The sequence below is a fragment of the Pristiophorus japonicus genome, chromosome 22 (genome assembly GCF_044704955.1).
Source record: "Pristiophorus japonicus isolate sPriJap1 chromosome 22, sPriJap1.hap1, whole genome shotgun sequence".
NCBI lineage: Eukaryota > Metazoa > Chordata > Chondrichthyes > Pristiophoridae > Pristiophorus > Pristiophorus japonicus.
The window spans coordinates 51,704,499-51,721,945 of NC_091998.1; the positions used below are offsets into that span (position 1 = coordinate 51,704,499).

Consider the following 17,447-nt stretch of genomic DNA (forward strand, 5'->3'; position numbering starts at 1 on the left):
TTAGGAACAAGCTGCGCTTTCAAATTGTTGCTGGTTGGGAGTTTTGAAGCTGCACAAGTTTCAAACAGGGCATTGCTTCCTTATCACAGTCCTGGCAGTTGCTGCTGGCTTTAAGGTTAACAAATTGAACTCATTGTTCCCCTGTTTTTTTTTTCGAGAATTAAAAAAAAACAATTTGAAGAGTATTTGCCAGCTGCTCAAGATTTTTCAGATGTTAATCTTTCAGAAGATGACAATTGTGCAGAGAATTGATCTAACCTCCTTGAGTTAAATGTTAGGAAGAAGGGCTTGACATGGGAAGGGGGCAGTGCCTCCCCAAAGCATGGGAATCGTCTTCTCCATTAGCCAGGAACTGAATGAGAGCATGTTTACAGAATGCTCATTAAGAGAGAGGATTGAAAGATAACATAAACTGGTTGCAGTGCATAAAGCAGATAGATAAGGGGAAAAAAAATGCCATGTGAGACAACATTGGCCAATTACTGGGAGCGGGCTCCCTTGGACAGTGAGAGACCACAGACGTAAGGGAAGGTTTTCCAAAAATTGTCAGCATTACATTGGAATGACACCAGGCTGGTCCTCCCTGAAGAGCATAAAACACCAGCGCTTGAGCAACTGTCAAACACAGTCCAGATTGTTTATGGTCAAGGAGAGGAGACAAAACACACACACACCCACAGTAGAAGCAATAATGAATTTCTTGCCACTGAAGCTCTTTGCTTGCCTGAGCGCGGTGCTGCCTCTGGCAGTCAGCAGTCCAATCGATAACCGGGCAGAAGCAACCGAAGACCAGGACAGGTATCTCCTGGAGGACGATGTTCAAGAGGAAGACCCTGTCGATTTTAACACCCTGCTGGCGAACATGAAAGGAGAGTTGCTCAAGAGCTTGAACGTGTCTGGAAGCCCAGCCATCGACGCGGCGAAAGTGGAGCCTCCTGAGTACATGATCGACCTGTACAACAGGTTTGCAAACGACAAGACCTCGATGCCGCGTTCCAACATCGTGAGGAGCTTCAAGAACGAAGGTAGGCAACTCTTTTGACCGCAGATAGTGCAGTTCGCTCCCACACACCAGGTCCAAAGCCTCTTGTTCTCGATTGGGCTCTGGAAGAAAGCACTGTTGAGATCGGGTCATTGGTAGAGACTGGGGCTCACAGGTCAGGTCTCTCCCAAAACTGAAACCCCCACGTTTTTGCAACGCAGATTGCAACGGTGCAAAACTGGAACCAGCTTGAGATCTGAACCCATCTTGCTCGCTCCCAGCCTTTTCCCATACCTGCATCGAACGCAAGGTGTTTGCAAAATACTTTTCTAAAATAACCGTGCACAAGAGTTGATCAAGACTTTCAATGGGCGCTGCGAGCACTCGCGGTGCGTTTGTCTGTCTGTTTCTTACACCACTTCAATATTGCAAAAAAATGCAATTCAACATTTAAATGGAAAAAAATGCTTCCTAACATTAGATCGATTTTGCATTTACTTTTGGAAAGTTCTGATGTTAAGTCTGGAAGATACAGTGGGTAGAAAGAACGATGCAAGGCAAGAGCGATTAGATTATTTCCATTTACAATGAAGTTGGAGGCGGATTAGCTGTTGCCGTTGTACTGATAAAAAAGTCTTTAATATTCGAAATTAAATCTCTCTCTCCTTTGGAGTAAAGTCGATAACTGCCTTAATATTGGGTCAGGAAAATGAAACATTGGTCTCTAGGAACCCCCAAGTAGCGGTTATATAGTGGTGTTATCGATGGGGACCTCTTCACCCCTCTCGCCTCTGCCGTTTTAATGCAAAAATAAATTAATCGATAGAAATATTGAAACAATCATAAACTGTATTGAAATGCTATTTGTGTCGAGGCGGCGGTGTTTAGACAAGTTAGTGGTTTCAAACAGCCTAAATTTTTCGGTCTGGGCAAGGCAATGCGGCGAATAATACAGCTGGAGTTTCTTACCTTGTTAAAGCAAATATTGGTGTTTCTAGCAGGGAAATCCCCTCCCATTCCAGCCGGGAGAGAGAGCGAGAGAGAGGGGGGGGAAAGTCACAATGTACACATGCACGCAATTCCCTGGATTAGATTTATGGACCTCGAATTCTGCAGCGACGTGGAACAAGGGCAGCTTTCCAACAAAAAATAACAGCCCTCTCGACCTGTTTCGAAGGTTTGGGCGATCGCAGAGAATGGGCTTGCAGAGCGTCGCCACTTTCCGAACGCACGCCTTTGGGGTGTCTGGTGTGCTGAGTAACATCACTAATGGGATTTGTGTCCAGTCAATGTTGTCCTTGCACGATTCATGGGGAAAGTATACCAGTCAGGAGAGGGAAATGAACTGAGGAAGTAGGGAGGGATTGCAGCCAACCGCGACTACAGTGAATGCAATGTGCACACTGTGCAGCAGAAACTACCGACACTATAAATTATAATTTGTTTGATTGAAGGGGGGCAAATGCTCCTTTTCCTCCCAGTCCTGCATCCTACCCACGTTGCTGGGCAACCTGATAAACAACGACACTGAGGATAGGTGGCGCCCAGCTCTGGGACGATATATTGCCAAACTTTAAGAACATAAGAACTAGGAACAGTAATAGGCCATTCGGCCCTTCGAGCCTGCTCCGCCATTCAATGAGATCATGGCTGATCTTCTACCTCAACTCCACTTTCCTGCACTATCCCCAATACCCTTGATTCCCTCAATATCCAAAAATCTATTGATCTCTGTCTTGAATATACTCAAAGACTAGCCTCTACAGCCCTCTGGGGCAAAGGATTCCAAAGATTCACCACCATCTGAGTGAAGACATTTCTGCTCATCTCAGTCCTAAATGGCCAACCCCTCATTCTGAGACTGTGACCCCTGGTTCTAGACGCCCCAGCCAGGGGAAACATCCTCTCTACATCTACCCTGTCAAGCCCTGTAAGAATGTTGTATGTTTCAATGAGATCACCTCTCATTCTTCTAAATTCTAGAGAATATCAGCCTAGTCTGCTCAATCTCTCCTCATAGGACAATCCCTCCCATCCCAGGAATCAGTCTGGTGAACCTTCACTGCACTCCCTCTATGGCAAGTATATCCTTCCTTAGGTAAGGAGACCAAAACTGTACCCAATACTACAAGTGCGGTCTCACCAGGGCCCTATATAATTGAAGTAAGACATCTTTACTCTTATACTCAAATCCTCTGTCATAAACATAGAAACATAGAAACATAGAAACATAGAAAATAGGTGCAGGAGCAGGCCATTCAGCCCTTCTAGCCTGCACCGCCATTCAATGAGTTCATGGCTGAACATGAAACTTCAGTACCCCCTTCCTGCTTTCTCGCCATAACCCTTGATCCCCCGAGTAGTAAGGACTTCATCTAACTCCCTTTTGAATATATTTAGTGAATTGGCCTCAACTACTTTCTGTGGTAGAGAATTCCACAGGTTCACCACTCTCTGGGTGAAGAAGTTTCTCCTCATCTCGGTCCTAAATGGCTTACCCCTTATCCTCAGACTGTGACCCCTGGTTCTGGACTTCCCCAACATTGGGAACATTCTTCCTGCATCTAACCTGTCTAAACCCGTCAGAATTTTAAACGTTTCTATGAGGTCCCCTCTCATTCTTCTGAACTCCAGTGAATACAAGCCCAGTTGATCCAGTCTTTCTTGATAGGTCAGTCCCGCCATCCCGGGAATCAGTCTGGTGAATCTTCGCTGCACTTCCTCAATAGCAAGAATGTCCTTCCTCAAGTTAGGAGACCAAAACTGTACACAATACTCCAGGTGTGGCCTCACCAAGGCCCTGTACAACTGTAGCAACACCTCCCTGCCCCTGTATTCAAATCCCCTCGCTATGAAGGCCAACATGCCATTTGCTTTCTTAACCGCCTGCTGTACCTGCATGCTAACCTTCAATGACTGATGTACCATGACACCCAGGTCTCGTTGCACCTTCCCTTTTCCTAATCTGTCACCATTCAGATAATAGTCTGTCTCTCTGTTTTTACCACCAAAGTGGATAACCTCACATTTATCCACATTATACTTCATCTGCCATGCATTTGCCCACTCACCTAACCTATCCAAGTCACTCTGCAGCCTAATAGCATCCTCCTCGCAGCTCACACTGCCACCCAACTTAGTGTCATCCGCAAATTTGGAGATACTGCATTTAATCCCCTCGTCTAAATCATTAATGTACAATGTAAACAGCTGGGGCCCCAGCACAGACCTTGCGGCACCCCACTAGTCACTGCCTGCCATTCTGAAAAGTACCCGTTTACTCCTACTCTTTGCTTCCTGTCTGACAACCAGTTCTCAATCCACGTCAGCACACTACCCCCAATCCCATGTGCTTTAACTTTGCACATTAATCTCTTGTGTGGGACCTTGTCGAAAGCCTTCTGAAAGTCCAAATATACCACATCAACTGGTTCTCCTTTGTCTACTTTACTGGAAACATCCTCAAAAAATTCCAGAAGATTTGTCAAGCATGATTTCCCTTTCACAAATCCATACTGACTTGGAGCTATCATGTCACCATTTTCCAGATGCACTGCTATGACATCCTTAATAATTGATTCCATCATTTTACCCACTACTGAGGTCAGGCTGACCGGTCTATAATTCCCTATTTTCTCTCTCCCTCCTTTTTTAAAAAGTGGGGTTACATTGGCTACCCTCCACTCCATAGGAACTGATCCAGAGTCAATGGAATGTTGGAAAATGACTGTCAATGCATCCGCTATTTCCAAGGCCATCTCCTTAAGTACTCTGGGATGCAGTCCATCAGGCCCTGGGGATTTATCGGCCTTCAATCCCATCAATTTCCCCAACACAATTTCCCGACTAATAAAGATTTCCTTCAGTTCCCCCTCCTTACTAGACCCTCTGACCCCTTTTATATCCGGAAGGTTGTTTGTATCCTCCTTAGTGAATACCGAACCAAAGTACTTGTTCAATTGGTCTGCCATTTCTTTGTTCCCCATTATGACTTCCCCTGATTCTGACTGCAGGGGACCTACGTTTGTCTTTACTAACCTTTTTCTCTTTACATACCTATAGAAACTTTTGCAATCCACCTTAATGTTCCCTGCAAGCTTCTTCTCGTACTCCATTTTCCCTGCCCTAATCAAACCCTTTGTCCTCCTTTGCTGAGTTCTAAATTTCTCCCAGTCCCCAGGTTCGCTGCTATTTCTGGCCAATTTGTATGCCACTTCCTTGGCTTTAATACTATCCCTGATTTCCCTAGATAGCCATGGTTGAGCCACCTTCCCTTTTTTATTTTTACGCCAGACAGGAATGTACAATTGTTGTAATTCATTCATGCGGTCTCTAAATGTCTGCCATTGCCCATCCACAGTCAACCCCCTAAGTATCATTCACCAATCTATCCTAGCCAATTCACGCCTCATACCTTCAAAGTTACCCTTCTTTAAGTTCTGGACCATGGTCTCTGAATTTACTGTTTCATCCTCCATCCTAATGCAGAATTCCACCATATTATGGTCACTCTTCCCCAAGGGGCCTCGCACAATGAGATTGCTAATTAATCCTCTCTCATTACACAACACCCAGTCTAAGATGGCCTCCCCCCTAGTTGGTTCCTCAACATATTGGTCTAGAAAACCATCCCTTATGCACTCCAGGAAATCCTCCTCCACCATATTGCTTCCAGTTTGGCTAGCCCAATCTATGTGCATATTAAAGTCACCCATTATAACTGCTACACCTTTATTGCATGCACCCCTAATTTCCTGTTTGATGCCCTCCCCAACATCCCTATTACTGTTTGGAGGTCTGTACACAACTCCTACTAACGTTTTTTGCCCTTTGGTGTTCTGCAGCTCTACCCATATAGATTCCACATCATCCAAGCTAATGTCTTTCCTAACTATTGCATTAATCTCCTCTTTAACCAACAATGCTACCCCACCTCCTTTTCCTTTTATTCTATCCTTCCTGAATGTTAAATACCCCTGAATGTTGAGTTCCCAGCCCTGATCATCCTGGAGCCACGTCTCCGTAATCCCAATCACATCATATTTATTATCATCTATTTGCACAATTAATTCATCCACCTTATTGCGGATACTCCTTGCATTAAGACACAAAGCCTTCAGGCTTTTTTTTTAACACCCTTTGTCCTTTTAGAATTTTGCTGTACAGTGGCCCTTTTTGTTCTTTGCCTTGGGTTTCTCCGCCCTCCACTTTTCCTCATCTCCTTTCTGTCTTTTGCTTTTGCCTCCTTTTTGTTTCCCTATGTCTCCCTGCATTGGTTCCCATCCCCCTGCCATATTAGTTTAAATCCTCCCCAACAGCACTAGCAAACACTCCCCCTAGGACATTGGTTCCGGTCCTGCCCAGGTGCAGACCGTCCGGTTTGTACTGGTCCCACCTCCCCCAGAACCGGTCCCAATGCCCCAGGAATTTGAATCCCTCCCTGCTGCACCACTGCTCAAGCCACGTATTCATCTGCGCTATCCTGCGATTCCTACTCTGACTATCACGTGGCACTGGTAGCAATCCCGAGATTACTACTTTTGAGGTCCTACTTTTTAATTTAGCTCCTAGCTCCTTAAATTCGTTTCGTAGGACCTCATCCCTTTTTTTTTACCTATGTCGTTGGTACCAATGTGCACCACGACAACTGGCTGTTCTCCCTCCCATTTCAGAATGTCCTGCACCCGCTCCGAGACATCCTTGACCCTTGCACCAGGGAGGCAACATACCATCCTGGAGTCTCGGTCGCGGCCGCAGAAACGCCTATCTATTCCCCTCACCATTGAATCCCCTATCACTATTGCTGTCCCACTCTTTTTCTTGCCCTCCTGTGCAGCAGAGACAGCCACGGTGCCATGAACTTGGCTGCTGCTGCCCTCCCCTGATGAGTCATCCCCCTCAACAGTACTCAAAACAGTGTATCTGTTTTGCAGGGGGATGATCACAGGGGACCCCTGCACTACCTTCCTTGCACTACTCTTCCTGCTGGTCTTCCATTCCCTATCTGGCTGTGGACCCTTCACCTGCGGTAAGACCAACTCACTACACGTGATACTCACGTCATTCTCAGCATCGTGGATGCTCCAGAGTGAATCCACCCTCAGCTCCAATTCCGCAACGCGGTCCGTCAGGAGCTGGAGGTGGATACACTTCCTGCACACGTAGTCATCAGGGACACCGGAAGTGTCCCTGAGTTCCCACATGGTACAGGAGGAGCATAACACCCGACCGAGCTCTCCTGCCATGACTTAACCCTTAGATACCCTTAAATTGGCAACAACAATGTTAAAAGTTACTGACTGATATAAGAAGAAAAAGAAAAACTACTCACCAATCACCAGCCAATCACTTACCCCCTAGGCTGTGACGTCACCTTTGTTTCTTTCTTTGCCTTCTCCCTGTAGCTGCACTGGCACGCCTCTCGCCGACCCCGGACTCGCGCTGCTCCGAGCTCCCGCCTCCTCGACTGACTGCTCAAACTGCTCGACTCCCGCTGGCCTTTATAGGCCTCTCGCCCACCCCGGACTCGCGCTGCTCCGAGCTCCCGCCTCCTCGACTGACTGCTCGAACTGCTCGACTCCCGCTGGCCTTTATAGGCCTCTCGCCGACCCCGGACTCGCGCTGCTCCGAGCTCCCGCCTCCTCGACTGACTGCCAACATATCATTTGCTTTCTTAATTGCTTGCTGTACCTGTATGTTAACTTTCAGTGATTTGTGTAAAAGGACTCCCAGGTCACTCTGACACCAACACTTCCCAATCTCTCACCATTTAAAAGCCATTTACATCTAACTTTCCACATTATAGATGGAGTTCAACTTGACATCGAACAGCAGGCTTTGACTGACCAACATAATGCTAACCCACAAAGGCACATACAGAGGACAACGGCCATTTGGCCCATCCTTCCTAAGAAACCAGCAGTAACCCCTCTCAATCACAGCATTGAAATGTCTTTTGAATTATTTTTGTCTCCACTGCCCTACTGGTGTCAGCTGTGGCTCAGTGGGAAGCACCCTCTCCTCTGAGTCAGAAGGTTGTGGGTTCAAGTCCCACTCCAGAGAACTGAACACAACATTCAAGGTTGACACTCCCAGTGCAGTGCTGAGGGAGTGCTGCACTGTCGAAGGTGTCGCCTTTCATATGAGACGCTAAACTGAGGCCCTGCCTGCCGTCTCAGGTGGACGTAAAAGATCCCATGGCACTATTTTGAAGAAAAGTAGGGAAGTTCTCCCCGGTGTCCTGGCCAACATTTAACACGCAATAAATATCACTTAAAAAAAAACTCAGAGAATCTGGTTATTATCACATTGCTGTTTGTGGGAGCTTGCTGTGCGCAAATTGGCTGCCGTGTTTCCCACATTACAACAGTGACTACACTCCAAAAGTACTTGTTTGGTTGTAAAGCGCTTTGGGACATCTGGTGGTCATAAAAGGCAAGTCTTTATTTCTTTTTTTACCACTCTTTGCATCAGGAATGCTTCCTGACATAAGTCTACAACAATCCCAAATTTCAGTGGTCCAGTGAGTATGTGTGATTTTTGTTGCAGTTATCGGTGACTATAGACTAGAGTTAAATTGATCTCCCTATCTCTGCAATCTCCTCCAGACCCTCTGCGCTCCTCTAATTCTGCCCTCTTGAGCATACCTGATTATAATCGTTTAACCATCGGTGGCCGTGCCTTCTGTTGCCTAGGCCCTAAGTGCTGAAATTCCCTCCCTAAACCTCTCTACCTCTCTCTTCTTTTAAGACACTCTTTAAAACCTACCTCTTTGCCAAGCTTTGGTCATCTGTCCTAATTTCTCCTTATGTGGCTCAATGTCAAATTTTTCTTTTTGTCTTTTAACACTCCTGTGAAGCACCTTGGGATGTTTCACTATGTTAAAGTAGCTATATAAATACAAGTTGCTTTCCTCAAAATATCATACTAGGCACAATAATCGAATATACAATATACCGTTTGTACATTTAACTGACTGAAGGGTTCTTGAATAAGTGAAAGATCCAATGACCTCCTGCAGCCCAAAGTTTGTTTCTAAATAGCTTGATCAAATTCAGATCTCAAGTTTGAGGCACGTGTAATGGTTTCAATTGTTGGCTAACTCTTTCTGTGGTTTTTCAGACATTTCAGACTCCAACCAAACCAATGGCGTGAGGATACATTCTCTGCTCTTCAATGTATCGGTGCCTCGCCACGAAGAAATCACCATGGCTGAACTCCGACTATACACCTTGGTAGACACGGACAGAAGAATATACGAGGGAGTGGACAGGAAGGTCATCATCTATGAAGTGAATGAAGGGGAAGATGAAGGGAGCTCGAAAGAAGACCACTCTGGTCAAGTAAAATTGGCAAAGAGACAAATTTACGGCAGAGACAGTGGGTGGGAGACCTTTGATGTGACTGAAGCCACCCTGAGGTGGTCAAAATCTGAGAGGACCACCCACAGACTTGAAGTGCACATTGAAAATATGGAAGAAGAAAAGCGTGAAGATGGAGAGCTTGACATTGACATGAAACCAGAGACTAAACACGTGCCTCTGCTGATAGTGTTCTCTGATGATAGAAACAGCATCGAGAAAGAGGCCATTGAAGAGTTGGAACAGATGATTGACCACGAGCAAGATGTGGCCTTCAGGAATATCGATGCTGGCAATGTTGGCATCAACGAAGAAGCCATGCTGCAAAGGCGGTCAAACATGCTCTATGACACCTCCTCGAGGATCCGACGGAATGCCAGGGGGAACTACTGCAAAAGGAGCCCCCTCTACGTGGAATTTAAGGAGATCGGCTGGGATTCCTGGATCATAGCCCCAACAGGATATGAGGCGTACGAGTGCAAAGGCTCTTGCTTCTACCCGTTGACTGAGCAAGTCACACCAACCAAACACGCCATTGTTCAGACTCTGGTGAATATCCACAACCCCAAAATGGCAGCTAAAGCCTGCTGTGTCCCCACAAAATTGGACCCCATTGCCATGCTCTATCTGGATGATGCAGGCGTGGTCACGTACAAGTTTGATTACGACGGTATGGTTGTGGCAGAGTGCGGCTGTAGATAGTACAGAAGAGTGATCAGAAAATAACTCTAATATATATTAATGTCAAAGTATTTAATGAATATGGTTGTAAATGTGTACATTTTTGATCTGCCTATTTAAGATGCTTATTTAAGGATCTGTGTACAGCTGAGTTCTAGATTTATAATGGACACTGGTGTTTGCTGTTTCAGTTGCTGGAAGAAAAATTGTTTATAAGGTCACAGAAACTAGCTACAATGGGAATTCTCAATATGCTCTGGGAAAGTTCCACAGACAATTACAAAGAAGCAGGAAGAATATTGGGGAATATGTTGCTTTCCCCAGAAGTTGCAACATTGAAGAAGGCCACGGCCCATTGTACCTGTGCTCCACATTGGAGTCATCTCCTCCAATCACAAGTGTCTGCACTTTTCCCAATGCCCTTGAATATTTTTAAAATGTGAAATGAATTTTTAAATGTCCTGATAAGTTACGTTTCACTCGTGTTCCATATTCTAATAGCCAATTGCCCAACCTCTCACCGATCTCTCGGCAAACGGACTGTTGAATTGTTTTACTTGCTGCTGCTTTGTCATTGTCCCCGTTTCCATGCTTAGTGACGGACGAAGCAAGTTACCTTGCAATCGCACATGGTTTGGAACCTGTGTTGATCTGAAGGGGATGCAAAGCTGCACCAGCTGGAAAAACAGCTACTGATCACATCTGTGTGGCAATGGGGTGGCATTAAGTCCAGTTTGGGTTGCTTCAATCTGACAATTGCCTTGCAGATTTGAAATCACGAATCTTAACAGGTCTCCATTAACTTTTTAAGCCTGATACCCCAACCAGTACTGCTCTCAGTGACAATCAATATGTGCAAACATAAGAACATAAGAAATAGGAGCAGGTGTAGGCCACATGGCCCCTCGAGCCTGCTCCGCCATTTAATACGATCGTGGCTGATCTGATAATGGACTCAGGTCCACTCCCCTGCCCACTCCACATAACCCTTTAATCCTTTATCAGTTAAGAAACTATCTCTGTCTTAAATCCATTCGATGTCCCAGTTTCCACAGCTCTCTGAGGCAGCGAATTCCACAGATTTATAACCCTCTGAGAGTAATAACCTACAGACATGCCTGCCTAGTTCCAGGCCAGCTCCTCAAACATACAAAGGACAACACATATAGGTATGACTACAGAGATAATGAGATGGATCCCAGCAACAATCTGCTTTCATATCATATCTTTTTAATGTCGTAAAATATCCCAAGGCGCTTCACAGGAGCGTAATCAGACAAAAATTGATACCGAGCTAAAGAAGAAGACATTAGGACAGGTGACCATTGGTCAAAGAGGTAGGTTTTAAGGAGCGTCTTAAAGGAGGAGAGAGAGGTAGAGAGGTGGAGAGGTCTAGGGAGGGAGTTCCAGAGCTTTGGGCCCAGGCCGCTGAAGGCATGGCCACCAAGCGCCTGAGCAAAGGAATGCACAAGAGGCCAGAGTTGGAGGAATGCAGTGTTCCGGTACAATTACAGGGCTGGAGGAGGTTACAGAGATAGGGAGGAGTGAGGCCGTGGAAAGATTTGAACAAGCGGATGAGAATTTTAAAATGGAGGCGTTGCTGGACCGGGAGCCAGTGCAAGTCAGCGAGCACAGGGGTGAGGAGTGAAATGGGAATTGATGCGAGGTAGAATACGGACAGCTGAGTCTTGAATGAGCTCAAGTTTATGTCGGGTGGAAGGTGGGAGGCTGGCTCGGAGAGCATTGGAATAGTAGAAAGTGTGGATGAGAACTTCAGCAGCAGGATGGACTGAGGCAGGAGCGGAGACGGGCGATTAGTAGGGAGGTGCAAGCAAGTGGAATTTGTGACAGAGAGGATATGGGATGGGAAGCTCAGCTTGGGGTCAAATAGCAGGGCAGGTTTGTGAACAGTCTGGTTCAGCCTGAGACGGTGAGCAGGGAGGGGGGTGGAATTAGTGAGCACAGAACGGAGTTCGTGGTGGGGGGCTGAAGAAAGTGGCTTCAGTATCCCCTCCCACCATGATTAATTGGAGGAAATTTAGCCTCATCCAGGACTGGACATCAGTCTCTCAGCTTGACAGCACAGAAGCAGTGGAGGGGGGTGGGGGGTGGAGAGAGGTGGCGGTGAGGCAGAGTTGGGTGTGGTTAGAGTACATGTGGAAATGTCGTGATGTCGCCAAGGGACCAGCTGTGAAATAGGAATGTGCCAAGGATAGATCCTTGAGGGACCCCAAAGGCGTCCTTGCCTGACAATGAAACCTTTGAGGAATATTATACAGTATAAAAGTAACAACGCTCACATCTTCTAATTTACCGAGACTAACTTCAAAGTCAGACGGTATTCTCTTCTGTTAGGTTCTGTTTATGAGGACATTACAGCCACTTCCCTTCGACTGCCACATGTAAGTTAATTTGATTCTCTGAAAGGGTTTCTGTGATCTTAATCTGTGCTGTTTTTGTATATATTTGTAAAGATAAAACACCTATCCGTGCATCGACTGCTCTGCATTAAACAAAGCGGTAATATTTTGATTCTTAAAGGACAACTTTACCATTATTTGGGACAACTTTACTATTATTTGGCCCAACTTCAGGAGACAGTGAGGCCTTTTCAAGGGCGAGACCCTCACCAGCACTCGACCTTTTAAAGGTATATCGCAGCATCTCTTCGAAAGAGAGAATCTCGCCGGCAGTGCCCCTTTAAAAGTAACGGAAAAAAATAAAAGAATGATTCCCCCCCCGCCCCCCAGTTTTCATTGAACATATTTCTGTCCATTGAAGGAAAGTGACTCTTTACGCAAGTGTTGTTCCATCCGGGTCCAGGTTTGGAGGGATAAATTGGTTGAAGGTGTTTCCTGCCATCAGTGCCCCCTCCCTTCCATAACTGGGCTCAGTGACTCCTTCAAGCCACTCCTTGCCACCACCATTCCTTGTTTAAAGTTTTACAAAGAGATCTATTTTTTTTGTGTTGCGAACTTTATACGTGGGTTCTGGTTTGTTTTTAGAAAAAAGCAGTGTGATGGTGAGCCTCACTCCTTTAAAAGTGGTGATGATCTTGACTGAGGCACTGGTGGATATCGGTGTCCCTGAATAATTACCTGCAGTTTGTACCATTGGTTAGACCACCGCTTGGAACCGGAGAAAGCAAATCCTTCTCTCCTCTGCCTCTGCACTAAGCCAATATCCCCCTTCTCCGCTGTTAATTCAAGGATCCCTCACCTTTGTTTTGTTCAGCTCTTCAGTCGCCTCCCTTCAGCAAGTGACTGTCTATTTCCTGCATTTCATGTGTCTGCATTGGTTTAGTGGGCAACACCCTCGCCTCTGAGTCAGAAGGTTGTAGGTTTAAGTCCCACTGCAGGTATTTGAGCACATAAAACCAGGCTGACACTCCCAGTGCGGTGCTAAGGGAGCGCTGCACTGTCGGAGGTGCCGTCTTTCGGATGAGATGTTAAACCGAGGCCCTGTCTGCTCTCCCGGGTGGGTGTAAAAGATCCCACGGCACTATTATGAAGAAGAGCAGGGGGGAGTTCTCCCCGTGTCCTGGGACCAATATTTATCCCTCAATCAACATCGCTTAAAAAAAAGCAGATTATCGGGTCATTGCTGTTCGTGGGAGCTTGCTGTGCGCAAATTGGCTGCCGCGTGTCCTACATTACAACAGTGACTACACTCCAAAAAGTACTTCATTGGCTGTAAAGCGCTTTGAGACGTCCGATGGTCGTGAAAGGCGCTATAGAAATGCAAGTTTTTTTGTTTATGAATGTTGAAACTCAAGCCAGAATAATGTTTGAAATCTGTGTTTATCTGAAAGGAACCATTTTAATTGAAGTTTTATTCTCTTTTAAAGATTCAATTTGTCTTCAAAATCAACAACTGTTGGGCTCTGTCCAAATAGCCTCCTGGTCATTGCAATAAAAGGGGTCGGCAATTTTTGTAAAGTCTGTTATTTCCTTGCTCGTCAAAGTGTGTTACTCCAAACTGTAACTCCAAACTTTAATCTTGGCTATAATCTCATTTGAATATCAGACTAAAAGGGCTCAATCTTGGAAAAGAACTGTGGGGGTGCGGAATCAAGGAAAGGTGTGAAAAACACATCATTGCATGATAAATCCGATTCCGTCCCCAAAAATGCTGATTGTGTGAGGAAAGTGTTCTCTGTATCTTCCTGTCCTCCCCAATCAGTGACACGGGCTCCTTTAAACCGTTAGTATTAAAGTTGCATTATTCCCGTCTCTGTGGACAGATGCAAATTAAGACGTTTGCAGTGGATGGACATTCTGCATCTCCGCGCCCCCTCCCCAAACCAGAGAACAGCCTTCAATGTGGCCCAGAGTCATTGAATGTATTAATTGCAATGTCTTGAGAATGCTTATAAGGATATGCTGAATAGATATGATTGCTTAAGTCGGCTGGGATATTGTTTTTTTTTATTTGGATAGTACCTCTTTTTAACGCCTTATCCAGCTGTTTCTGCACAGTCCCTTGAGCCAGTTTTCAGTCTATTCCGTACTGTCACATGCTCGTCCCAAACCCTGCCAATGTGGTAACTTAAAGCCCCAAGATAAGGAGGCGTGAGAGCTGACAAGCATTGGGCCCCTGTCACTTTATTTATACTGAACTACAAAGTTGTCAGATTCTTGGAGAAGTGCTATTGACGTGAGCTCTCCTGGTCCCAACTGCACTGAGCCGCAGCGATTCCGCACAAGTAGGCCAGAGCTATCTCCCCTGGGTGATAAGAGACGAGCTTGCGGAGAGCTCCTCTGCACAGCATTGCGCGAGTTGACCCTAGGCCCTTCATTGAACAGCCAGCCCGAAGTAATCTCAACTGTGTCTATTTCAAACCTTGGCATTCTACGCTACTCGCTGGATGCTGAGCGGGAATATTGGTGCACTCCTGGCATAGGTTGAGTTGTTTTATGCTCATTTCAAAGGGGAGAAAAACTTTTTCGAGGTTTTTCACAGCATTGTGAAATGGTTACAGCCCCCATGCCGGCTCTCTGCAAGAGCTCTTGAGCTGGTCCCACTCCCCGGCCCTTTCCCCGTAGCCCTGCACATTTTTTTTCTTCAGGTACTTATCCTTTAAATTTGTAAAATATGAATCTGGGAGCATTGGGGGTGGGAGGAACGCCCCAATTTACAATGGGAATTGCAACCTTTGCGAATATAATTACACAGATTTTAGCAGACATTATTTCTGCTACACTCTTTCCTTCTGGATGCATTCCTTGAAGAGATGCAATTACAATAAATGGTGGAGCCTATTTTAATGGAAACTCCAAACCTCTGTGCTCAATCAATGGTTATTTTCTGCAGTTAAAGGAACTCCTGGAATGTTGGCTTCTAAACTGTCCTTGCATTGATGCATGTTGCATGGGGTGAAATTGCTCACACAGTGAAACTCATTCAGGGGTACACCAATAGCCTTTGAAATGACTGCTGCTGATAGTCAGCGAACAAATGTTTAATGCAATTGTACAATACCTTTTTTATCCACTATTTTATCAGAGTTAACACCAGCGTTACAATAGAGCACAGAGGTATGCCACTGCACTGGGCGTGTCAGCCGAGATTTTTGTGCTCAAGTCCCTGGAGCGGGACTTGAACCTGCAACCATTCCGACTCTGTGATGTGTCGTCCGCTGATATGGCCAACAGCAGCTCACAGAGCTGTGTGTGGTACTTTCTTGAACTTGGGAACCACAGATGGATCTCAGTTCCGAACGCTCCTGGGTCATCCATCGCGATGCTGTGCAACTTCCGCACTCTTCCCACCCCACACCTAAGAGATTCACACTCCCAGTGCAGTGCTGAGGGAGCGTCGCACTGTCGGAGGTGCCGTCTTTTAGATGAGGTGTTAAACTGAGGCCCCGTCTTCTCTCTCGGGTGGATGTAAAAGATCCCATGGCACTATTTCGAAGAAGAGCAGGGGAGTTATCCCCTGTGCCCTGGCCAATGTTTATCCCTCAATCAACATCACAAAATTCAGATCATTATCACATTGCTGTTTGTGGGAGCTTGCTGTGCGCAAATTGGCTGCTGCGCTTCTTACATTACAACAGCGACTACACTTCAAAAAGTACTTCATTGGCTGTAAAGCGCTTAGGGACGTCCTGAGACCGGAAAAGGCGCTATATAAATGCAAATCCTTTTCTCTGCTCATTGAGGACAAAGTGGACACAATACAAATTTGGTGGCCATATCACATTTATTTTAAACTGGTCAATGCCTGGTGAGAATCATGTACAAAGAGATATCCTACAAATGCATTAAGCTCAAACAGTAATTTCTAACCTATTCTCATTTAATCAGCCTGTTACCCAGCACACTCTGTGAGGAAATGCCTGTTTATAAAGCATCAAATATTTATTGTGTTTTTATTTTTAAGACTTGTTAATTATGAACTGTAAGTTATTAAATGTGAATTGTGTGCATTGGGATGATTTATCAAAGATGTAACATGAGAGCTCTTTATTCTGTGTATAGAAAGCATCATTATCTGTGTTATGTGCACTGTTTTGATTTTTAAAAATCATTTAAAAGAAAAATTAAAATGTTTTCTGTCTTTTTTTTAATATCCAATTATTCAGTCCACGAATTCACAAAATACTGCAGAGGCAGCTTCCCGGCACAGAAACACTGGTAATGCACCACTTGCCTTGATTCTGAGGACTGTTACCCCCAAGGCCGCTAAAACAGAGAATCGGGATAAATGGTTCAAAAACAGAGAGTCGGGATAAATGGTTCAAAAACAGAGAGTCGGGATAAATGGTTCAAAAACAGAGAGTCGGGATAAATGGTTCAAAAACAGAGAGTCGGGATAAATGGTTCATTCTCGGGTTGGCAATCAGTAACTAGTGGGGTGCCGCAGGGATCAGTGCTGGAACCCCAACTATTTACAATCTATATTAACGACTTGGAAGAAGGGACTGAGTGTAACGTAGCCAAGTTTGCTGATGATGCAAAGATGGGAGGAAAAGCAATGTGTGAGGAGGACACAAAAAATCTGCAAAAGGACATAGACAGGCTAAGTGAGTGGGCAAAAATTTGGCAGATGGAGTATAATGTTGGAAAGTGTGAGCTCATGCACTTTGGCAGAACAAATCAAAGAGCAAGTTATTATTTAAATGGAGAAAGATTGCAAAGTGCTGCAGTACAGCGGGACCTGGGGGTACTTGTGCATGAAACACAAAAGGTTAGTCTGCAGGTACAGCAAGTGATCAGGAAGGCCAATAGATCTTGGTCTTTATTGCAAAGGGGATAGAGCATAAAAGCAGGGAAGTCTTGCTACAGTTGTACAGGGTATTGGTGAGGCCACACTTGGAATACTGCGTACAGTTTTGGTTTCCATATTAACGGAAGGGTATACTTGCTTTGGATGCAGTTCAGAGAAGGTTCACTCGGTTGATTCCGGAGATGTGGGGGCTT

The 17,447-nt window shown here is 45.5% G+C and overlaps 1 protein-coding gene across 1 annotated transcript; it reads left to right on the forward strand.

Moving 5' to 3' along the window:
- Positions 1-562: 562 nt before the first annotated feature.
- Positions 563-10,044, forward strand: LOC139234763 (bone morphogenetic protein 10-like). The gene is made up of 2 exons (XM_070865454.1): positions 563-1,025; positions 9,104-10,044. The coding sequence occupies exons 1-2, from the start codon at positions 563-565 to the stop codon at positions 10,042-10,044; spliced, it is 1,404 nt and encodes a 467-aa protein (XP_070721555.1).
- The last annotated feature ends 7,403 nt before the right edge of the window (positions 10,045-17,447 follow it).

Excerpts from the sequence above, each read along its gene's own strand:
- LOC139234763 (XM_070865454.1), top strand. The coding sequence starts at position 563 with ATGACACCAGGCTGGTCCTCCCTGAAGAGCATAAAACACCAGCGCTTG. Across the intron at positions 1,026-9,103 it reads GAGGAGCTTCAAGAACGAAG|ACATTTCAGACTCCAACCAA; the intron begins GTAGGCAACTCT and ends GTGGTTTTTCAG.